At 41.2% G+C, this 25,032-nt stretch overlaps 1 protein-coding gene across 3 annotated transcripts in view; it reads right to left on the bottom strand.

The window, feature by feature from the left end:
- The window catches only part of dcn (decorin), a 37,062-nt gene that overhangs the window by 2,940 nt on the left and 9,090 nt on the right, over positions 1-25,032 (bottom strand). Inside the window, exons 1-7 of one of the 3 annotated variants that reach the window (XM_020042710.3) lie at positions 19,264-19,648; positions 11,444-11,585; positions 10,985-11,220; positions 5,067-5,179; positions 2,787-3,000; positions 1,576-1,689; positions 915-1,008 (exon numbers count right to left, since the gene is read on the bottom strand). In XM_020042710.3, coding sequence (XP_019898269.1) covers positions 915-1,008; positions 1,576-1,689; positions 2,787-3,000; positions 5,067-5,179; positions 10,985-11,201 — 752 coding nt within the window. In that variant the 5' untranslated portion in view covers positions 11,202-11,220; positions 11,444-11,585; positions 19,264-19,648. Of the gene's footprint in view, positions 1-914; positions 1,009-1,575; positions 1,690-2,786; positions 3,001-5,066; positions 5,180-10,984; positions 11,221-11,443; positions 11,586-19,263; positions 19,649-25,032 lie in introns of those variants that run through there. The other 2 variants (XM_010887383.5, XM_034290233.1) reach the window with 2 other exon arrangements.

Consider the following 25,032-nt stretch of genomic DNA (forward strand, 5'->3'; position numbering starts at 1 on the left):
GTGTTTGTTTTGAAAAGATATTTAAAAAAGAAAATTACACTGCCAAGGTTGGCTAGATTACCCAATATCCCAAGACAAGATGATGTTTTCAAAATGAATGATCATGTGTAGTTGCTGCCAAGAATATTCACTCTATTCCCATATTTAAACAATAATTTCCCATTACTTAAAAAGTAAGAACCTTTTAGTTTCCTCATTTTTATTTAATGCATTTTATGAGATTGCTGAATGAATCTGTCTTACTGATTATTATTATAATTCAGAAAAGAAACATAAAAAGTATGGAGAAATTCCAGAAGGATTTAAGCTTGTTTAGACAGGTTTTTGCTGTGTCCAATCCGGCTTTTTTGTGCCACTTTCAACAGTGGGCCTATCTACCATTTAACCTTTCTTGGTTTTGTGCAGCAGATGGTTTGAGCTACAACTGTCAGGTCAGCTTTGAGATGTTTATTAGTTGTGCGTGGGGCTTTGTCAACTGTTCAAAACAACTTTCATTGATGTCTGAAGTTAAACATCTTCTTGCGGCCACATCGAAGGCAGTTGAACAGAATTCCATCAGCGCAAATGGAGCTCTTTTCTGCTACTTCTTGGCAATAATGTGGAAGGTGCTCATCGGAATTCCAAGGTCCCTGGAGATTATAGCTATAGGAACATCTGAATGTGAATATTATTTTGTTTCTGATAATAATAAATGCACCGTTATATTTCTCCACATGAGTAATTTTTAGGAATTATTGAAATTTAGAGCAAGTTTGGGAAAATACTTTGTTGCAACTGTACAAAATGTTGACATGCCCTAAAGAAAGAGTCAAAATGTGTAGCAGAAAGCACGCTTTTTGTCCTCAACAAGGGCATTCATGAAGTGTTTTCGGAGAAGTTTTGAACATTGTGTAGAAGTGCTGAAACATCATTACTTAGCCAGATTTTTGAGGCCCTTCAGGCTGTCTGCCTGCACCTTGGTGATCTTGTTGCCATCCAGATGGAGCTCAGAGAGGGAGGGTGGAAGACCTGGCAACAGAGACGACCACAACAAGCAACCGCAGTTAAGGCGCAAGGAAGTTTAACGGCTAATGACAAAAGGCAGTTTGTAACTCAGACGCAATACTCATTATTTAGTCACTAGACAGGGGAATTAATTTCAACATGGAGTCTATAACGTTGGCTCAGTCCTGTATAGCCAGTTAAGACGGGATCTGACATCTATAGACATATCCTGCCTCTCCTCTGGAGATATTGGAGGATCTTGTTCAAATTCAAGTGGTTGCCAGGTTCCCAGAACAGGCCAAAGGCAACATTTGTTTTTCCATGTGTTTCCAAGAGTAAAGCTCTTGAATACATTGTTGAGGTGTGATTGAGGTTATTGTGAGGCTGTTGTTATAACTAGAGATCCAGCCCCTGGATAAAAGACTTACTACCTTCTTTTCGGGAAAATACATTTTCTTTATTTGGATCCTTGAAGTAAAATTTTCTTTAAAATGGCTAGAAACTACGCGAAAGCCTCCTGCTCATATCTAACCAATTGTCTTAGATCTACGACTGGTTTAAGAGACTGATAGGGTGACTGGCAGGTAGTACCTTTGGGGATTTCTGTCAGGTTAGTGTCTGCAATGCGGATGTAGGAGACCTTCTTCAGGTCACCAAACGCTCCGGCCTCAATTCCTGCACTCTTCAGTGGGTTGGAACCTAGCTCTGTAGAGGGGTGAGAGAATGGGGGACAAAGTGAGAAGGGAAAGGCAGAGTCGGGTAGTACAAAAGAAGCCGGGGAAAGAAAGAACAAGTAAGAAATTAAAGGAGAAAGAAAGATAAAGAAGAAGAAGAAGAGTGGAAGGAAGAGATGAACCTACAGCGAGGAAGAGAGAAAGAGACTGGGAGAGAGAGAGATAGGAGAGAGAGACCGAGAAGTGACGAAGAAGAAAGATGGAACTGAAGAGAGACACAAGCCAGGGAGAGACCGATGGGAGAGTCAGGAAAAAGAATACACAGACAAGATTCAAATGTCCGGTTGCATTAGCCACATCCCATTCCTGGAAGCTCAACCTAAAAACATGCTCTGTGGCCGGTGGGGGTAATAATGTTCATGACTCCCTCCTTTAGTGACACTTGATTGGCTGATTGGTTATGTTGGGTATATAAGCTGTGCAGCAGTGTGTTTTAGGTTATCCTGCTCCAGTACATTCGCCACGCTGTAATGAGAGACTTCTTTTTCTGTTGATCTGGGGCTCCGCTAGGTAAGAGGTTTAGCAAGTAGAGGAACAAGGGCAGAGATGGATGGACAAAAAATTTGTGGAGGGATGCTAACTCTCTCTTTTCTCTCTCTCTCTCTCTCTCTCTCTCTCTCTCTTTCTCTCTCTCTCTCACAAACACACACACACACACACAAGAAATAAACTAAACTAGTCATGTCTTCTAGAATTTCTGTTCCAATTACGTGGGTTGGATTGTGTTCATTTGGCACCCAACAGAAGAAAACAACATGAAACTGAGAGGGACTACCTGGACTTGTCCAATAAGAAACACTCAGTTGTTAAACATCTTTTTAATTCCACTGTGTGCCCCCATGAACACAACCCTGGTCTAGATCATCATAGGATGTGTCTGTGCCAGACCTTGGTTCAAATACTCTTTAAAATAATTTCAAATACTGCATGCATACTTGATTGAGCCTGCCTGGTGCAATGGAACCAGTAGAAACATTTTAAACGAGTTGACCACCAGGCAGGCTAAAGCAAACTCTCATTGTATTTGAATGATTTCAGATCGTATTTAAACCCAGGCCTGGTCCATACCCATGACGATGACCTGGGCCATTCCCTCGAAGGAGGCCTTCTTAATCTTAGTGATGTGGTTCTCATGGATGCGCAGCTCCTGCAGGTTCTTGGGCATGTTTGAGGGCATTTCCTTGAGATGGTTCTTGGAGAGGTAGAGGCGCTGGAGCTTGCCCAGGGATATGAAGGCCTTTGGGTGTATGGTGGTGATCTGGTTGTTCACCAAGATCAGGGTCTGGGGAAGTGAGGGAAAAAAAAGTCACCATGTCTGTTAAATGTCTAACAATAAATATCAGAGGACGTTAAAGTTTCAGTGTGGGACTTGGAGAATTTATTTTATATAGAAAGTTATAATATTATTACAATATATCACTGTATTAGCATTGATGGGTAAATTGGTTTATTCTTCCCCCTGACTTTCTCCCCAATTTTGTGATATTAAATTCAGGATTAACTCCTAGTGGAGTTGATGTCGAGATGTGCCTCTTCCAAAGCACATCCAGTGCTGTTCTGGTTATTATCGCGATGCTTGCGACAACCAGGAAATCCTTATTGCGCCTTAAGGAATGCGCTCGCCAGCCTACGACCTTGACTGAGCTAACACATGGCCAAGCCGTTACTAGAAGTCTTCAGAGTGCGATGAGGCAAAGGAACTCGATTGGTTTACAAATCCCATCTGCAGGATTCTAATGGTAATGTTTATTTTAAGTGGATAGCTACAGGTTCCCATGGAGGTCTAGGACTGTGGTTTGTGTGCAAAGTAGTAGTATGGTAGAGGATGGTGTTGGTCTACTGATGATCTTGGATGAAGGCATGTCACGCCCTTAATAAACCACAACAAAAAATATGCTGTACCGTTTCTGTATGTGATGTGTCTGTTATGCTTTGTATGTTGTGTTTACATGACACAAACATTTTAAGGGCCTGTTTTGCAGACACAGATTAAGGCTAGTCTAGAACAAAAAAAACAACCGGCCCAATATCTACAAAAGGCAGCAAATGTTTCTCTGTAGACAGAAATTTAGTTTATGTGGGTAGGAACATTCAAACCCGTTTGACAAATTGTGGATATTTATTAAAGATCAGGCGGTACATGTGTAGAGAGGATAGACGATGGCCTTTAGGGTAATAGTTTTCACTGGTATCTCATTACTGTGGTTAAAAACAAACGATTAAAGGTGAATTGCTTCACTTTTCAGAGAACGGTTTGTTTTAGGATATTTGATCTGCATGTTAGAGTTTTGGAATTAGATCAAGTGATCAGCTCTCCAAAAAAGTTAATTATAAACACACACTAGCACACACACACAATCTCTGTCTCATCTCCAGAGATTACTCAAGTCCAGAGATTACTCTGATTTCCACCGCTTCACTTCAGCCAATCACCTTACGTGGATGATAAGCCTTTTAGGATGTTGTCCAGCAAAATACAAGGCTTCACATTCAGCTTTAGAATTTTCCCTTTAGCTCACCCCTCCCCAAGTATGTCATGTTTTTACACTCAATCTGAGCTATTCTTTGGAGGGATGTCAACATTGCTCCCTACCAAAATTCTTCATGATTAAGACCATATGTGGTGTTGAAAATCAATGTTATATTAAAAAAATTACATTGTGTGCTTCAAAAGTAAGGGCAAGGGGAATTTAAGGAAAAACTGCAACAAATTGGAAATATTGACTGTTAAGTTGAATTTACATGTTCAGTGTTTTAGTGTACATTGAATGTGTAATGTCCTTTTTGAGTGTGTACTGTACATATTGTACAGTAAACACTAAAACTTTTAAGTAGTATCGTCATAGTGATTTGTGGACATGGTGGGACAACAATGTGAACATCAGCAAAAGTGTAAGCTAAGGTTTAAGCATCAACTATTATGGTTCAGGGCTGATGTGTGCCGGGTTATCAGATTTATTGTAGCTGGTCATTTGACACTACATCAGGTATTTTCATTAGCTGATTCTTAAACTTAACTCGAAATATTTTCCAAGTTCACAAGTATGTGAAATTTTGTTTTCAGTAAAACTACTGAAATCACCAGAATTGAGTGTTTAGTGGAGTGGATGCATTTTGTGTTTAGAGTACATACTGAATGTTTAGTGTGAATGCTGAGCATTGGTGTACATACTGAGTGTTTAGTGTGAATGCTGAGCATTGGTGTACATACTGAGTTTTTGGCGTACACTACATCATGACTGTGGAGTGGAGAAACTGAGTATTTAGTGGAGTATAGATGTTGAGTGTTTAGATGTGAGGACATATTGAATGTTTAGCGGAGGGGATATTGAGTGAAACCGTTCTTACAAGGAGTCCCTTCAGAGCCTTGAAGTCATTCTCCTTGATCTCAGTGATCTTGTTGTTCTGCAGGTCCAGCAGAGTGGTGTCTCCAGCGAGCTCTTTTGGAACACTGTCTAGCCCTGTGGAGGAACAGGAAGGACACAAAGATGACGACTCCCATACAGTTAAACATAGGAATTAAGAGATCATGGGCTTCAAGGCTAGCCCATTTGAATCGACTTCCCTAGCTACATTTACTTGTTGAATAAAATTTTGTTAGGTCCGACACTGGCAGATGCATGCATGTGAATTAGGACATGATGATGAGTGTGTGCGCGTGTGTGTGCATGTGTTTTTGAATGTATGCATGACTGAATATGTTTTTGGTATGCTTAACAAACACTTTGATTCACATGCATCTCCCATAAGCTTTATTTTATTCACCTGGTGTGCCTTGCTCAAGGAAACAGATTGTGTTTCACCTTGATAGCTACGGGATTCGAGCAGTTAGCAGCTACTGAACCAATGTTTTAACCTTAAGACTATTTGATGCCCTGAATAATAATGAACACAACCTTAAAAGTAAACCCTAAAGAACCAAAATATGTCTTATAGAAACAGTCCAGACTTTGACCAGATGTTCCATGAGTAACCATTGAAACAATCTGTGGCACACTGTGTGGAAATAAATGGGCCTCGATATAATTTCCACCAATTTCCAGTGTCCACAAGACATACCTGGACACTGAGATAATGGCGTGCAGTTTGGATTGGAAAGTACTTTGCCTTTTTGGGCCCTTAGGCAAACAATGTCCCCTCGAAAAAGGGAAGGGTAACCGTTAACTTTAGGATAAAGCTAGGGTTAGGTTTTAGGGTTGGGACAAGCACCAACCCTGGTCAGAGTGTAGTCGGTTCTATTATGTGTGAGGATGGCCAGGGAAATTGTTGATTAAAAGCTCATTTAAAATATACAGTACCGACCCAAATATAGAGCACACTTCTGACAAAACAGAATTCCATTTTATCACATCTTGGTTTGCAGTGTTACAAACTAGAATATTAACAATGATGAAAGCAACATTTGCAGGGGAGGGTTCTTGAAATGTAACGTCCTATAAAAATATTGCGTCTGGGAGACGGTGGCCCATTTTAAAACATTTAGGCTAGTAAGACATCTGCTTGAACTGCAAAGAAGACACGGTAAGGACGGAGAAACTAAATGTATAGTTTTGGTTGTGTCATTACGGAGAATGCTCTTTGTTTGTGTATACTGATGATTGTCAGTGAGTATTTTATGGGTTTACCACCAAGGTACCACAAGTCATGTAAACAACTGAATGGTTAAGGGATAGGGCTCATATGGATGTTGTCTATTCTCAAGGGTGACGGTTACCTCTAGAGTAAACTGTGTGGTTATACAGCGCGTACATGGAATCTTGCAAGCTACACATATGTAGACACACTTATTCTTAAAAGCTTTGGGTACTCTCCGTTCTCTTAAACATTTTTTGCATCTCCGTTAACTATCAGTTTCTACAACCCTGACCAAATCCCACAACCCCCCCCCAGACAGATGTTGGAGTTGGGCTCAAACCAAACTCCACTTCACGCTCCTAACTCTACAGCTTCATCTTCGACTTGATATATTAATTCTCTCCCATGTTTCCCTTCACATCTACTTTATGCCTTTTTCTCATTGCTTTCTGTCATCTCTCTCCTACCATCCCAGTTATTCTTCTCTTTTGCTCTCTTTATCCTTTTCTTTCCCTCTCTCGGCATGAGGTGAACAACATGGCGCTTAGTCAGAGCTGACGCAGTTGGTGCCATAACAGTCTGGGGAGCATGCGTCTGTATCTGCTAGAGAAGTACAGGGCTGAGAAGAGGTCAGTCGCTGAGAGTGGTAGGGAAAATCCGGATAAGATGTTTAGTCTGAGATTTGGTTATGTAAGTTTGGAAAACAAAGAATATTAGAATCATGGCGATGTACCACAAGCCTTCGGACAATTGGCTTCCCGTCTGTTGTGTTTGTTTGCATCATTACTGCATGCACTACTTGTAAGCTTTCAGTGTCTCGTCTTGATTCTAAGCTTTGCATTTGGAGTCGGTAGCTAGTGTCTGACAACATGAGGACCAGAGAAGTTTCAGTGCAAGTCAAGGTAGCTCTCATGAGGCAGATAAACGTATAGTACATTGATCCGAGACATGGCAGATATATTAGGTGTGCCAAAATCAGCTGTAATAAGACAGTAATAAGACATTACTGGTGAGCTCAGCAATGGCGAACCGCTTGGCGGACCAGAAAGACCATTATAGTGAATACTTTCAATGTTGTGGGAAAAAAACGTTAGATGTCAAAACTACAAGAACTTCAGATGCTACTCCACACGATGCAAACCACTAGCCAGCCTTAAGCCAGGTTACAGTTTGTGCAAATTTAAATGAGCCTGTTTTTTTTATTTAAAGGACCTACGGACTGCTGAGTTGAAAACGAAACTTTACCAGTGTGATAGAACGAGGAAGGTGGGGAGGAAAAAAGACCGATAACTACCAATGATCGAAGTGAACCACCTCGTGGTGACCCTCAACCCACGGCCCAAAAAAGTGGAGAATCAGGGTAACACTTTTTGGGACACCTCAAATTATCTAATGCTGTGGTGATTGTCTACCAACTATCAATAACCTTTTAACTAACAGTCTTAACCTAATCTTGACTCTTACCATTACCCGTAATTTAAACCCAATCCTAGCAAGCAGTCGCTTGTCAACAGGTAGTTTGTTCATAGTCTGTTGAAAGTATTTCTATCTATTGAACATTTACAGATGGATATTGGGACAATCTGTAAATGCAACTGTGGATGCTTCTCAGTGACTAAAGATGGCTTTTGGATGGGTTTTTGAAGAATGCTTGGCAGTGATACTGTATATGAAACAACCCTATGTCGAATAAAGGTGTGATGATAGTTCCAACAGCATGATTTATTATGTATTTGTAAAGTGCTTTTCATTATCTGAATTTCAATCTGAATTCTGCAGGTTGTGCTGTCTTTTCACTAAACCTAATTTCCTACCCCAGGATGAAAAGGAAGCTGTATATTAAATGTAGACTTTTTCTGGTGAGTTTCTATACCAGAGGGTTCCCTACATTTCTACCATGGGGCTCCTTTTTTACAACCTCAATGTAATTATTGCTCTTTTCTTATACATATATATTTATTCCTAGACAGTCAAAACATTGAGGAAAAAAAATCCTTCCCAAGTCCAATTTATATCTCTAGGTTAGAACCCCTCTTATGGAGGGCTAACTGTCTGTCCTACAGCTTACAATATAGCGCCACAGTCAGCTACAAGTTTACAGAACAAAATCTTGGTCTAACTTTTCTTTTTTCTTCACATTTTCTTGTTGGTAACATGGTAACTTTAGAGAGCAGTCCAATCCATAGCCCTCGCCTTCTCTTTTTCCCAGGCATGTGTGTGTGCCAGTAGGTCTGGGAAACAGATGCAGGCTCCAGGCCAGAGGGGCCGTTGCCAGAGATGAAGATCCAGCTCTCGGGCTCTCTCTCCTGGGAGACGTTCTGTGCTAGCAGGCCCTGGTGATGTAATGGAAATGGCCTTTTCCTGGACATCACTCTCTCCATATGTCTGTCTGTCTAGCTGTGTTGGGTCAGTTCGCGTCTTTTAATGTTTTTTCTGATCTCCCACCTTTCTCTTTCCTTCTCTCTCGTTTAAATGCCTTCATCTTCCTTTACAACCTAGTCTTTCTATATATTTTTGTTTTCTTTGCTCTATGTGCAAATTCCTTTTCCTCTGTACCTCAGCTGCCATCTATTTCCAATTTGCTTCCCCTGCTCCCCTTGCTCCCCTTTTAAAACAACAGTAAAGCCAAAAAACTATCCAAACTCATAGATTTCAAATTGCAGTGTTATTCAAGTGGTGTAAGCCAGGGCCGGCTCGCCGGCTATTTCATACTATTGAGAACAAATAGTAGAATTACCAGCTGCCATTTAAAAATGGGGTTGTGAACGAGCAGTTTATTTCACTCAGTTAGCCGGGTCACTAATCATTATTAGATTGATAGTTAGCCTAGCCAGCTAACTTGTAATATAGTGTATAGTGTGGTATGTAGTTGAAGAAAACGTGCTTTAGGACAGTAACATGTTCTTTATGGCCGCCACTCTCGCCTAGGAGCCCCAAAAGGCTCAGGAGCAGATATAATCCTAACCATAACAGTTTAGAGAATCAAGTAAATCATTTTAATTGTGTGGAAAGCGAGCTAGGCTAATTTGTGGCAGACTTTGGAGAGTGGTGTGATCTGGGAAAAGAAAAAGCCTAGGAACATTGGACTTTTTAAAATGTAGGTTTTACCACTTGCCAATGAAATTTTTTTCTCTTGCTATTGTAATAATAAATCCAGTTAACTTGTTAAGAGGCGTGAACAATCATATCTATAATAGTCAGTATGTTAGCTATAGCTAATTTTGAAAAAATCCAAAAGCTTAATGAAAGGTATCTAGGTCGTAATTGCCAGATAGCCAAAGCGTTAAAGTTATTAGGTTGCTCACAAATGAATCATGCTGCACAAATGAATCTGTTCATAAAGCAGTGTTATTAGCTATGCCATGTGGTTATGTGGGTATGCAAATGGCTAGCTACTGTACAGAATGTGTTTGTAATGTTGCTTATTAAGTGTGTTTGTTTTTTATTTCTAGATGATTAAGGCATAGTGCTATCAGGGACAGAGCATATTGCAGAGATGGCAGACATTTGTTTATGGAAATGTGCCCTGTGTGTTAGAGGGAGAAATGGATTTTGGGTCTCATGCTCTGATCATTACAATGTAATATCATCAAGACTGTTTTAACCTTAAGAGTGGGCATTCCGTGGTGTTACAGGCAGGGATGGATTGTGAAGTGGACTCGCTAATCGTTTTAAAGTTCATACTAAGGTGTTTCAATGGCAAATCAAGTATGTTCCTATTTTGTATGAAACATACTATACATTGATTCTTAAATAATATAATATGTTGGGCAGACCACTGTGCTATTTGGAGATTGGTCCAAGCTAGTTACTGCTAACGTCAAGGAACGTAACATAACAGACATCATTTGGGCACTACATCTGTTAAATACAAAGCTAGCAAGCTTTGTTTAGAAATATTATCGACCACTTACCAGTTTTGAATCTAGTGCCTACTCCATATCGCTTGCCCGTCTCCCATGATCTTGAGGACATTTAAGCTACCATTTTCAATGTCCTCAACATCCCCACTTTTAGTCATTTATGTTCTCTTCACTGTCTATTCATTTAAGTGTACTACTTTTGCTAAAAAAGATGTAGTAAATTACAAATTAGCTAGTTGTTAGAACCCTAATGAAATATTCCTGTACTGTAAAACGGACAATAGTCCTCTGGTTTACCCCAGAACACAGTTGGTCTGCTGGGGACTTGGCCAGTTCACCTCTGGGGCCAGTCCCTGTCCGAGGAGAACACAAGGCTGAAGCCCTGATAGAAATGCAACCTTTGTGAGTTTCCAAAGCCGCGCCAACCTTTAATATCCATGTGTCTGAGAAAATCATTAGGGAAGTGATAAAAAACAAAATGCAGTCACAGCTAAATTAAAATATGTAACTGTTGTAGACGTGCGTAAAGTTTGCAGCTTCTGAGAGCAATTACAGTGGTTAATAAGCTGGGGCGTCGTTGTTTTAGATGAATTAACAAGCCAATAGATCAAACGCACGACACTTTGAACATCCCTCTGAGCTCTAGGAGATGGAAGAAACAGGTCTTTGGGAACAAGGAAGACGGACCTTGTAAACTACACGGATGCTTCATTGTGAAAAGAGTGATTCAAGAGTCAGTACTAGGCCAACAAATTGCTGTTGCCCCATTACATCACATGAAATCACAGTAATGCAAAAAATATATAATTTCTTCGAAGAGCAGCTCACCCAAGTCTGAGCACTGCGTCACACGGAGGTGGCACTGGCAGCGGAACGGGCACTTGGGTCCTTCGGGCACTGTAGGGGGCATAAAGACTTCAGGTTTATCTATCTCCAAACCAGAGCCTGGATCGTCCTCCATCATGAAGTCCATGAAGCCAGTCTGTTGAAAGGGCAGTGACCAGCATGCTGTGACCAGGAGCAGGGAGAGACAGGCAGACCTCATGGTGCCGCTATCCAGGAGCCTGTGGGTGTGTGAGGGGGGGGGGACAGGGGAGAGAGAGATCAGAGATTAGCGGGACAAGGTCAGGCTTAGAGTAACCCTGTCCCCAGGCTGTTTTTGCAAAGCCCCGTAAGCCCTGCGCAACTGTGAAGTTACTATGGAAAATATGTCTAATCGTCTGATTTCAAATTACCAAAATACAGCTGAGAGGCAAAAGATAAATTCAAGTAATTGGCCAACCTAACCTTTTGGGCGAGTTAAGGAGTGTGGGGTTTACAGGGTGAGAGGGCAAAATAGGGTAAAGGTGAGAGGTGTGCCAAGCATCTGGAGTCACTCAGGATTAGGAGAGGTCAGTAGATAGGTCAGTCTCTTTACCTAACAGTGCAGCTGGGGGTCAAATGTTAGAAAAGTTCAATGAAATGAGGGTCAAGTATATTATAACACAAAATAAGTCAACATTTCCAGAGTAAAAAATACAATATAAAATAAATACTGACAATATGTAACCTCGTATTAAAAATGAATAGCCTAATATTAGCCTATGTACAAGCTAATTTTGTGAAAAAGCAATACATTCTGACTGTATAACTATACAGGTAATTTGTAGATACTGTGTTCTTTTGGTTAATGTCTGTTCATTTCAATGTACTCAAAGATTATAGAAAACCAAGTGCACTATATACTCAGTGAAAGAACGCGTCTGCCAGTCTACTTCTCTGACCACCAAATCCCTGCTACTGTGGTCATCTATTTCTGTTCAACTTTGACCCACTGGAAACCTCTGGCTTGACCAACATTTTCAACCAGTAACTGGAAGATTGCTGGCTAGACTCCCCTGATACAGAAAATTTTAGCAAATGGTGATGATGCCCTTTTTTTTTTAAATAGCTTTTTGAAATAACTGAAAACTCGTGTTTGGGTGGAATACTCTTGGCCCATTGCATGATGTCACTAGGCTGATTTGATTATAATAAACCTGCTAGTAAGTAACAGGTGGGCATAAGACCATCCTATCAACCAATCAGGTTTGTATAAAATCGCACACCCACAGTGATGACAAAAATAAATCAAATATCTTCAGCACTGTTAGAGTGTCTGCTAAATGATTAGGTTGACAGTACTGTACCTCTTGCCATCTAGTTCAGGGTCAGTGTTATTGTTCGACTCATGATGTTGGTGGTCAAAGCACCACTAGTAAAAACTGTTCCCAGATCATTTGTAAAAGCAAGTAGAGCCACAGAGTCTCACCGTCCTTTCAATTACTTTTGGGACCAAAGAGAGAGGCGGGCCTGCTGGCCTTTTGTATGACAGGCAGATTACTGGGTTGGTGTGTGTGTGTGTGTGTGGGTGTATGTGCATGCATGTAGGTGCTTGCGTGTGTGAATGTGGGCACATGTCCGATTCTAAGGGTGGTGTCTGGTCAATGGGATCAGGGTCAGTGTTTACAGTAGGACTGCTCTTTCTGAACATACAGGGTAATTACAGGTCTAACCCACTTCAGTCATCCCTGACATATGTGCTACAGTACAGCAGTCAATGGGACCAAGTTTTCCAAGCACACTGTATCAGGTCTGGGACCAATTCCCTTTCCAATTTAGTTGAGTCAGGATGTGATTCCCTAATGGAATTTTAGATGGCTGGACAGATTCAAATAGAAATGTCTCAACCCTGTGGCCTCTTCCCAATTTAAAATATTTGGATGAAGAAAACAATTATTCCATAGGACTTAAAGGGGCATTTCACCAGAGCACAACAGCTTAATGTACTAATTACTAATGTCAGCAATGAGAGACTTTTCATAAAAACACTATTTCACCTCAACACAATCTTGTATTGGTCAGTTCATAAAATAACACAAATATGGCCTTCCTAACAATATAGTGATCAGAGAATACGATCGTAGAAGATGAAAAGATACTTACTTTAACATAATAACGTTGATCATGCCCATGTGGTGTTCTGTGTCTGGCTGTACTGATTAAAAATGCAGAAAAGTGCTCTTTCGAGTTTTGTGTGCTTGGTGCCAGTAATGCGCCCTTAAGTAACTATGACAGATCTCACTGTAAAACAGCGTGCTTGCGCTACGGCTTATACCATTTCAGTAGAAAACACAATGATAATTTCCTTGTGACAAGTGAATTCAAACTCTTTCACCGTTTGCCTTGCGGATTACATGTAGGCAACTATACTGTAAGTGCTGATGATTTGTACATGCTGAGTGGGCTGTACCTTTGGGGTTGCTTGGAAACAAACATTAACAAGTTTACCAGTAGAATTACGAATTCCCGACTTTCCACTAAATCTGGTTTTGTTCTATGAACGGCAACACTGTTCTACTGTATGTTCACACTAACTGGTTCAAACAAATGGTTAAACAAAATCACTTCCAAAAATGTCACCTTCATGAGTTAGCCTGTTAGTCTACCAGGATGATGATTGTGGTCTTTTTAGAACAAGGAAAAATTTTGGCACCTTAACCACACGTGTTAATATATCTGCTGAAAGGAACATTGCTGAAAGAGACACAATGGCTCTATGAATCAAGGCCAACCACAGCTACACACACTTTGTGAAATGAAACAAAACTTGAACAGTTATTTTTCACTTCTGATTCGCCCTACAATGCACTCTGTGACATACTTGTGTGTCTGGTCATTTATGCGTGAAACATATCTCTCTTCCCTACACATCTCGAAAGGTTGATACACACCACCTAGATTCCCCAGGCTGACGTGTCCCTTGAAGTAAATCATTCCGTGCTAAAGGCTGTGGTACTGTTTTCCATGTAAGATTTTGGCTCATCCTATTAAAACGTGCTGTGAGGAGTTGTGTTGAGATAATCAGTCCGAGACCAGCAGTACAGCCAAAGAACATGCATATCTTGGTGGAACTCTTATCTACATACTGTAATAAGACAATATGGAGGGGGGTCCTCAACCCTGACCGTTTTGTAAACCCACAGGCAGGAAATTAAGAAATGGGGCGAGTCGCAAGGGATCCTGTAGTGTTTGCATACATCCCTTGACCCTTAAGAACCGACCCTAATCTCCTCATTCTTGGATGTTAGTCACTGCTGGAAACATGCTGAGACACACACACACCAAATTCTTAAAATATCATCCTTCTGTGTGTACCATATTGACAATTGCAAGACATTAAAACATTGATAATTAAGACATTTCCCTCGTTAAACACACCTGTGAATGTCAGGTTACGCTTTGAGTGAACCAGTGCAGATGAACATTCATTCCACAGGAAGTCATACCCATTGAGCCTTCAGACACTGTTGTATCAGTAGTCTTCTTTCTTCTCCAAGATATCGGGGGGGTGGGGGGGGGGGGGGGTGCGACGACATAGAGGGCTACGAGCACGACACGTCGCAACATGACTTAGCTGATCATCTGTAAAACCACTTAAGCGTTCACACTTTCCCTCCTCTGTCTCCTCAACCTCCAGTCTTCAGACAAACTCTTGGCGCGGGCTGTGAGGTCTTAAAAGCTTCCTCTCTCACCATTCAATTGATGTTTAGTTTATTTGGAGCCTTGGATGAGTTCTCAGTGCAGAGTCACTTCAAACAGCTTGTTGATAACTGTATATGAAAGGCTTTTAGAAAGGCTAGGACTTGTTGGTCACCGCTTGGTGCCAATGACAAATCATTATTGCTTAAATATTCTAATAGCTACTTGTACAGTTTGCTACATACATGAAATATAAGCATTCATATTCTTATTTGGTTCTCATTTTATTGTGTTAATTATTTTCTTTCCTTCAAATAACAAATAGTATTTATTATTTTAAGTCGAGCTTGTCTCTTTGCATTTGCGTGTGATATAGAAATGGTTAGAGTTTTGGTAACCTTAGAGCATATGTATTTGCTTTCTTGTTCTGTATAGACATTAATGGGTGGTTTTACAGACAGATTAATCCTGGAATCAAGCAGTTGCACAATGCGAGCACACAATGTGTGACATGTGTCCATGGGTTTTTTCAAGTCTCTGGGCATCTGGACCACACACTGTTCTAGTTGACACTGCTGAAAGGAGGGAAACAGTTGTCAGAGAGCTAAGTGCTGGTCATTTTCTTGTGTATACTGCACAGTAAAAAATTGATCCAACATCATTGTGTAATGGATGGTTTAGGGAGTTTTATGGGCAACAGGGTTGTGCTCAATTCAAATGGAAGCCAGTCAATTCAGGAATGGTTTAAACTTGAAATCCAACTGTTGATTTGAATTGGATCTTCTGTTTATTACCCGAGTGCCTTCCATTTGACCTGCCCACATCTTTAACACTGTTGTTCACCAGTCCAGCTGAGTAGGTGCCATTGGCAGGTAATATATTGCCTTCCACTAATGTTTTGTGAACTCTCTCGCCACTGATGTTTCACTGATTTCCCCCATTCACAGGAAACTGTCTAACGTTCTAACGTGACTATCTTTCTGTCTGCTCACTACAGTAGTAAAGATAATTGGATTCAGCCAGTCCCAACCTATGAATTAAATGACCATTGAAGTGCCCTCATCTTGTCAAAATCTCTGATTACAACCATTACAGTGGTTGGTGACACCAGCAACAAACATGTGACTGGTGAGATGATTATCTCTGTCCAGGAGATTTTAATGGTCTGCTGTACAGATCCATATTAGGACAGCCTTACTTTAAACAGGACTAATATGGGCGCTATATACTAGGAGGGCTGTTACTAGCTGGAGGGTGAGCTATGAGCCAAGTCTTTAATGTTGATGATGGCTATTGTAAGACGTTTTATTTAGTCCCTTGATCAGTGGGTTTCCACAGCGTTGAGATCAGTGATTATTTTCCACTCTTCAAAGTGTGTATACTTATTAAAAAAAAAAAGTGTCTTCTGATTGTGTGTGTGCAAGCTTTTGACGTCCGGGGCGTGTTCAATAATTGAAAGGTGGAAAGGTCTCCATTTGTCTCACTCTCCTCCTCCCCCTCTTTTTCTCCTCCTCCCCCTCTTCTCTCCTCCTCCTCCTCTTCTCTCCTCCTTCTCCTCTGCATGTTCTGAGGCCTGTGTTGTGTCAGGGCAGGTCTGATCTTTCTGAGAAGGGTGGAGGTTGACACTTCCTTTTGTTGGAGGGGCCTTGTACTCTGTCATTGTCCCTCTCTCCCTCTCTCTCTCCCTCTCTCCCACTCCTTCATTTCCTCAAACACTTTGTCTAAAAATCTGGACACACTTTTGACAAGTCTCAGACAGGAAGCGGATTAGTCGACAATCTAACATCTCATACTCATCATTGTTCCTGTCACCCTTCTGTGTCTTTCCCAGATTGTTTTTCACCATGTGGACATTCAGCTGTATTTCATCGATTCAAATAGTACAGTGTGTTTTCCATTAAAAACCAATACGCATACCTTCCACATTCAGTTTCCCAACTATAGGACTTTTTGAGCCATGAGACGTAGGAAACCTTTACCTAAACACATGGTCTCACACGATATTCTAATAGTTCTCAATTTGACTGCGTTTTTCCTGAAGATATGTTCAGTGGGCCGTACCTACCGTTAGTCATCGATTTGCAAATCAGATTCCGTCTGTGGCCTTTGTTTACCCACCCCTGTCTGAGGTGGTCACAGTATTCCTGGACATTATTATTTCCCCTGAACCATTTCCAAGACAATGCAGACTCTCTCTGGACTACCACACTGATACATGTCTGTAATTCTCGCTTATGTTCGAGTCATATCCGAAACCACGTATCGTTGACCAACTCCTAGAACACAGAAGGCACTAATGCATCTGTGCTGTTTTGAATCATTGTATAGAAACACAGTGAACGGTTAAACTACATCAGATCTGTTCCAGGAGAACCTCAGGGCTGTATTGAACAGATGTGGACATCCGCTGTGCAGCCTAAACCACTCGGTTCCTCCTTTCCTTTTTTTTTTCTTGAACCCTGTGGTAATTAAATGTGCTTTTTGCATAGAGCACCACTAGAGAATACAACTTTCTATTACTCCAACAAGAGGAGAAAAAAAACTCCATCTTGCAGCTCATTGTTCTCTTACCCCAGACAGTAACAGTAAGTCCAGATGGAAAAATGGGCCCCTGGGTGCAAATTCAGATCTTGCCTCTCTCTCTTTCTCCTGATACAATAATTCAACTTGAACCAGGTTAACCTTCTGCACAAACAAGTCAAAATAAATCTACAGCTCTCACTAGGTGCATAACGTGTATAGGTTCAGGTTGTCAGGAGCGCCTCTTTTCACAAGGTGGTAAACAACTCCAGTCTATCTTTCAAACCATATCCCCTGCCTCCACTGCTGCTCAGTTTAGCACTGTCAAGAAAACTCCCTCTGCGTTGGATGATGTCAGGACAGCTTGGAGTTCTGCGGTGGCTTGCCGGGAAGCTATCACTCAAATATCAGTGTGAAAGACGAACCTGTATCATTACTGGATTAATAGGGCTTTGGGTTGCCAGGTACTTTTTTCCTTTTGGCTTCAAAGCAACTCCTTTTCCTTTTTATTGCCCCAGGTTTTGGGTCTGAATTGCTTCCATCATAACAAAGACGGCGCAAGGCATGCTGAAACGGTGCATTATGGTTGATGTGAAACAGAACTGAGGAACAACAAGGAAACTAACCAATTTCAGATGTGTCTATCCTGCCCCGGGTGTTTTCAATAACGCTGATAGGGAACAATAATGTCTTGAGTCAATGCAAATACATCTTTGCTGTTCTCGCTGGGAATGCTTGTGGGAAGTGCCAGAGGGAGAGCACTAAAGTGAGAGAGCAATGAATAAAAGTTACACAACTGAAGAAAACAACAGCACTTCAAGGCTTCAAGCACTCCAACCATCAAGGCCAGTGAATGACAAGAGGAAAAAAAAGCTGTATTTTTCTCTCTTATCCCCTGCCAACTCACCCGGAGACACGACCACGTTTAAAATGTATGTCAAATAATAAACTAACCCCACTGGACAGCTAGTTCAATGGGAGGGGAAACCACATGTACCAAACAACCCACAGGCCAACAAACCAACAAATTGACACAAGTGCCTCCAGGGGTTAAATAAATACTAAAACTTCAAGAAAAGGCATAAACCAAAAAAACAGGAAAGATAACATGGTGTCCTTTTTTGGAAATATATGGTAGATGTTTCTGATATGTTGCTGCAGGAGTGTTGCTGCATCAACTGTGGCACAACACCCCTCCCCTTTCCTCATCAGACTTGATCTCATGGTCTGCTATAGGGTTTCTCCCTAACCCAATCCTGCTGTGGGAAAAAGACCTGGCAATGCATCTAACTAGGCAATGCGCTCAGCTTTAAGGTAGCATGGGCACACAGGCACGCAATCATGCACACACATCAATCTAGGGTCAATTCTGAATTCAGTAGCAAATTGCACTTTTTGAATTTGAATTGGCCACATCCCACAGGAAGATGTATTTTAATTAATTTGTTTTAAAAGAGGGTTTATTCAGTTCAAGGGCTTATTTATTCTGCATATCCACATAGTAATTCTTATTTACACATAATGTGTGGTTACAGATTACCATGTATGAAGCATTTAGTTTTTAAGACTGTTTTGGAAATTAAACTCCACTCAATGTGTACGTGTCTGTGAAAAACGCACACGCACGTACACACGCACGTACACACGCACATACACACGCACATACACACTCATCCGTGAACAAATGCCACACACACACACGCCACACGCCCAACGCCACACATAAATGTATCATGATGGATGGGATGAATCTACCTCAATTCTAGTTAACCGTAAAGACAATAAAATTAAAATGGAAAAATTTATTTAAATAAATAACTGGGTCAGAGGATCCCTCCATAAAAAATCTAATATGGAATTAGGGGGGAAAGCATCAGCTTCACTGAAGCTACCAAGCCATTTGAAAACCTCATACCACAAGTAAAGCATTAACTCTCCAAACTACACTAAACAACTCTATGCATGTATGGGATCCCTATAAACCAATAACCCCAGTCCCTCTTAATCCCCAGGACCTAAAAATCCCTTCTTTTGAGGGTTTTCTCCCAAACATCCATAATCTGCATTCATGCATCACGTTACCCTACCTGGGCTCTTAAGAAGTGCGTGACAGACAGCGAGGGAGTTTGAGAGCGACGAGGTCAGATCCTCTTCCCAATATCCAGTTGGGGCTACAGACTGAAGCACCAGGAGATGTCGGCGCTGTGTGACGAGGGCCGAGCGATAATTGCAATGAAAGCGCGAGCAGCCAAGACCAAGCAGGTGTGCTCCGTCACGACCAAAGGGGAGGAGGAAAGGGCCAGCGGGAGAAAGAAAGGGAGGGAGGGGAAGAAGGAAGGAGGTGCTCTTAAGTTGAGACAATTGGTGGGGAGAATGTTCCCCAGCAAGAGAGAGTGCTCCAAAAACGGCTGTGGCGGAGAGAGAGGAAACGGGGAGGACGCGTTTTAAAATGAACAGTCAGAGAGTGAGAAAGGGAAAGGAGTGGAGGAAAGAAGAGAGTGAGGGAGGTAGGGAGGTAAATGGAGGGAGGGAGAGAGAAATAGAGATGGGGGGGAGAGGGAGAGAGAGAGAGAGGCTGACTTAAGACAATAAGCAGTTGCTAGGCTGGCAGGCACTCATTCCGAGTCATCTGGTAATGATATAGTCATTCAGAGCTCAGTCCAAAAATGCTGGGTACTCTCTCTTCCCCTTCTCTCTCGTCCCCTCTCTGTCATTTGGGGGAATTCAAACTTATTTTACTCAAAACGACTGCCTTTGTTGTAATCGTATACATGCATTTAGTCCATTACCCACCCCTTCCTCTCAGCCAACGTCTTATAGTTGTGATAATGTATACAGTAATGTCTTCCAGTATACAGTATCTTAAACAAGTGTAGAACAATACAGTATATCAACAGCTATTAGAGCTGCATTTCAGTTAGCTTAAACTTTCTGTAGTCTTTGTACTTTTCTCCTTAGTTTGTCATTTTAAAAGTAATAGTTTGACAATGGTGAAACATTTAGCAGTTTAATATATACACTACCGGTCAAAGGTTTGGGGCCACTGTGAAATGTCCTTGTTTTAGAAAGAAAAGCACATTTTTTTCCATTAAAATATGGTGTAGACATTGGTAATGTTGTAAATGACTATTTTAGCTGGAAATGGCTGATTCTTAATGGAATTTCTACATTGATGTACAGAGGCCCATTAAAAGCAACCATTAGTCCTGTGTTTCAATGCCACATTGTGTTTGCTAATTCCAGTTTATAATTGTAAAAGGCTACTTAATCATTCGAAAACCCTTTTGCAATTATGTTAGCACATCTGAAAGCTGTTGTGCTGTTTAAAGAAGCAATAAAACTGACCTTTAGACTAGTTGAGTATCTGGAGCATCAGCAATAAAGTCTCAAAATGGTCAGAAACAAAGAACTCTCTTCTGAAACTCTAGAAAGAGGAGTGGGAGGCCTGGTGCACAATTGAGCAAGAGGACAAATACAGTACTGTCTAGTTTCAAAAAGAGGCGCCTCACAGGTCCTCAACTGGCAGCTTCCTGAAATAGGACCCACTAAACACCAGTCTCAACGTCAACAGTGAAGAGGCAACTTCAGGATGGTGGCCTTCTAGGCAGGGTTGCAAAGAAAAAGCTGTATCTCAGACTGGCTGATAAAAAGAAAAGATTAAGAAGGGCAAAAGAAGACACACTGAAGGATTGGAGGATTGTAAAAAAGTGTTACGGAGAAACAAATCGAAATTTGAAGTGTTCGGATCACAAAGAAGAACATTTGTGAGACACAGACCAAATGAAAAGATGCTGGAGGAGTGCTTGATGCCATATGTCCGGCATGGTGGAGGCAATGTGATGGTCTGGGAGTACTTTGGTGGTGGTAAAGTGGGAAATTTGTATAGGGTATATGCGATCTTGAAGGAAGAAGGCTAACACTCCATTTTGCAACGCCATGCCATTCCCTGTGGACGTTGCTTGATTGGAGCCAAATCCTACAACAGGCCAATGACTCAAAGCACAGCTCCAAACTATACAACTATTTAGGGAAGAAGCAGTCAGCTTGTATGGAGTCAAAAGCACAGTCACCGGATCTCAACACTATTGATCTGTTGTGGGAGCAGCTTCACTGTATGGTATGTAAGAAGTGTCCATCAGATTTGTTTTTATGGAAATAAAGCACATTTTGGTGACCCCAAACTTTTGAATGGTAGTGTATAGCATGCACTTATCCCAAAACACCATTAAAAAATATTTAAATTCACAGTGAAATTTGCATTTACTGTTATTGTACATTCATTCTTTTAAGAAAACATCTACTGACCCCTCTGAAATTCTGAGTATCCGCATTCCAGTCATTCTGCACAACATGAATGCCTTATAAAGGTGGATATACAAGAGTCAGACAGACAGTAAAAAAACTAGCTTCGTGTTTTGTGTGTGTTTCCACCACAAACACAAAGCTATTTGCAACGACTTATGTTGATTACAAATAAGAAAAATGTTAAAGAAAAACCTGACGTTAGAGACCTGAACTTCACATTACTTTTTGTGGAATGATCCTCACAAGCTCGGGATCGACCAATGGGATACATGTAAATAATGATTTGAGGTGTCCACATGTACACACAGATGTTGATTACACACACACACACACACACACACACAAATACTATGGCATTGTATTATACAGTATTTTACGGAATTATTTTCCAGCTGTCTGCCACAGCTGCTAACATTGAGATCTATTCCTTTACCCAACACTCCCTAGGTTGAAGGTACTGCAAAGAGCTAATCTCACATGATGGGTTTTCATCAGTTATAATAGTCTTTACACAGAAATGTTTGCCATGTAATGGAAGTTCGGTAGTAGGATTGAGCGCTTGTGTCGAGGCGGGTGTGTAATCCGGTTATATCATAGTGTTTATTTCAGGAGAGACATTAATTAAACCCACAGCAGGATATGGTCATGGGGCCACACGCAGCACTGAGGTTTTTCAGGAGACTGAGTCACTGTTCACAACCTGCCACTACTCCCATCTGCACACCTGAGCTTGTTCAGTGGGAATCTATAGACAAAACTTATTTAGGTGGGGTTTACGCAGGCGTGCCAAATCTGATGACTTTCATTGATTATAGAGAAATGTGATGATCAAGTATTTGGACTTGAGTTGGGCTAGGAGCAGGCTGCATGTGTACAGCGTTAAAGCACGGCGTAAAACCTTATGGCACTGTAGACAGAATGCTGAAAGACACCTACATGATTGTGTTTTACAAACATTTCCAATAGAACACTGCATTTTCCTTGCAGCGTAGTGCGGTCGCTGCAGTGGATTAATTCAACATACATACACACAATTGTACGCGGAAATGGCTTTGTGGAAAGCCAGGTAAATTACATTGGCGCTCTGGTTACAGTGAAGGGTTAATGCTTTCCAAGGGTTGTCTTTGCAGCCCCGGACCATATGACTGGAAAATAGTTAAGATAGTGCCTGCTGGACCTCTTGTTGAGTATGGTCTTTGGAATAATGAGCATTTCTTTATCACAGACAGACCTCTCCCCATCTTTTCTGACCATTGAATCAGTAGGCTCAGATTAAGCTTGTTTGTGTCAACTGTGAGATTGCTTCAAATTGTTCTAACTTAATTATTTCTAGGTTGAACTCAGGTTATGGTCTGACTAATAAAATGCTCTTGACTTTTGAGAGATAATTATTTTATTTTTAGCCACCCATTATATGACTGACTGTGTTTCTTTGTATGTTTTTTTATGATTTCACTAGCTGTGGCCACTGACCTGCATAGCTGGCTGTCAACACTAGTTATTTCTAGGTCATTAGTAAAGATCACATAGGTCCAGGCCCACTCCATTAAAGAGGAGCATCTGTGTTGAGTTAGATAAGGAGCTTTCAATCCATCATATGACATAGTATGCGTAGGCAAAACATAACATCCTTTTTTCAAGAAACATTATGGTGAAGGATATACAACTGTGGTCATAAAGTAGATTTGCCATGATTTTATGATTGTCATCCACCATAATTCTAATTTTCAGCACCATCAGTGCTGATAGTGCGCTGTTCATCAATTCACACAGGAGTAAATGTCTGTTGTTTCTTCTAACAGTTTGCTTAGAACACCAGACTTAAATATTTGTTGTCTTTCTGCAGACGCTCTCATTCAAACCAACCAAACAACCCAGTAGTAGTAAGTACAACTTACTCAAAGAAGTAGCAATCCGCAATGTCAGTGCTTGAAGGAGCAGATCACAGAAGAAATGTATGCAATTGCAAGCAGTACTTCACGAAATTCAGCAGTGGGGGTGTAGACTTTGACACTTACAGTCTCACTCCATTTTCTGATAGTGTATGAGTGGGATGGCCAAGAATCCTGTGTTGGCAGAATCTAGGGTTGGGATGGTAGGGTTTGAGTACTGCCTATTGGTAGCGACTTGCGCTTCCCTCTGCTGCTCTCTAGGCAAACACCACAGTCTTGAAGCAGATGAAAGCTTCAACTGGAAACCAGTGGAGGCTTGTGCCATCCAACCGGAGGAGCAGGTGGATGGCCCAAGCAGGGAGCCCTACCAACAGTTAGCTGTTGCATTCCAGACGTGAGATAACAAGTGCTTGGATAAGATAATATGACACTTCCTGTGTGAGGTATGTTCATCCTCTACGAATGTTGTACAGCATGAACCTGCAGAAGCAAGTAAAGAAACCCAAGGAAGACTGACTCAAGTTGTCCAGGGGCTACGCAAGGCTAAAACTCAGATGAAACCCTACTTAATTTCACTCTTCCTCGATGGAAAATTATCACAGGTGTAGGGTCTGATTAGACCCTCAGTTAGCCCCTTTGAGTGAGGGTGCAACAATGCAGCCTTTGCTAGTACTATAAAATGCGGCCATAAAAATGTGTCATTAGGGGAAGAGAGAAATAGTTGAATGTCATCCACATAGCAAAGATAGAAGAGACAATGTGAGAATATGATTGAGCCAAGTCACTTGGTGTAGAGAGGAGAGGAGAGGGACTAAAATGTAGTCCTTGGCAACACCATTAGTGCTAAGAGCAGTCTGCCAAATAGGCTGCAATCCAAAGAATTTTACATCCAGCCTAAAATAAGGCGGAGATGAGGATCTGATAAACCGCTGGGACACAGAGGAGAACAGTCTTAGTTAAGTGAGCTGTCTGGAGGCATTACTGGTCAGCATTCAGGAGATTTTGAGAGGTAACAGAAAGGTTAGTGGGGAATGAGTTAATGAGAGAGCAGGAAGTTGGTTTATCAGTGTCACGCTCATAGAAGACTTCTTTTAGGACACCTGGAGGATGGTAGGTGATAACCATTTTACACTTAAATGTAGAATTGACATTAGCACCATCAATTAAAAGAGGACATAGGCAGGAGTGCAAGGGAGAAGAGACAAAATCTCACCATTGGAGAAATGGCTAGACCTGTGCCACCACCACAACAACCAGGGAATCTTGGAAAATTTGAGAATAGTCAGAGGAAGACTGTGCGGCTGGAGTGGCAGTATTTTCCTTGGCAATCCATGTCTCTGTCAAAGTCAAAAAGTAATCAACCATGCCTAAAACAATTGACGAAATCATGAGATTTTGTGGTGTAACGGAAGTGCAGAATTCCAAAGTCATCCAATTTGAATTCCATTTTCCTCCTCCCACCTGCGCTGAAATTGAACCTGACGAACATTTACAACCAACTAAACAAATTTACTAAGCATCTATTGTCATCACACAACAGTGAACATTAAAATTAATGATAATTTTACTTGCCCAATTGTCATTATACTGTTTATTTCAAATGTATTAAATCAAGAGTGGTTGAATTGAATTTAGGGAAAAGTGTGAAAGGGGAGGAGA

This window comes from Esox lucius, chromosome 23 (genome assembly GCF_011004845.1).
Source record: "Esox lucius isolate fEsoLuc1 chromosome 23, fEsoLuc1.pri, whole genome shotgun sequence".
Classification (NCBI taxonomy): Eukaryota; Metazoa; Chordata; class Actinopteri; order Esociformes; family Esocidae; genus Esox; species Esox lucius.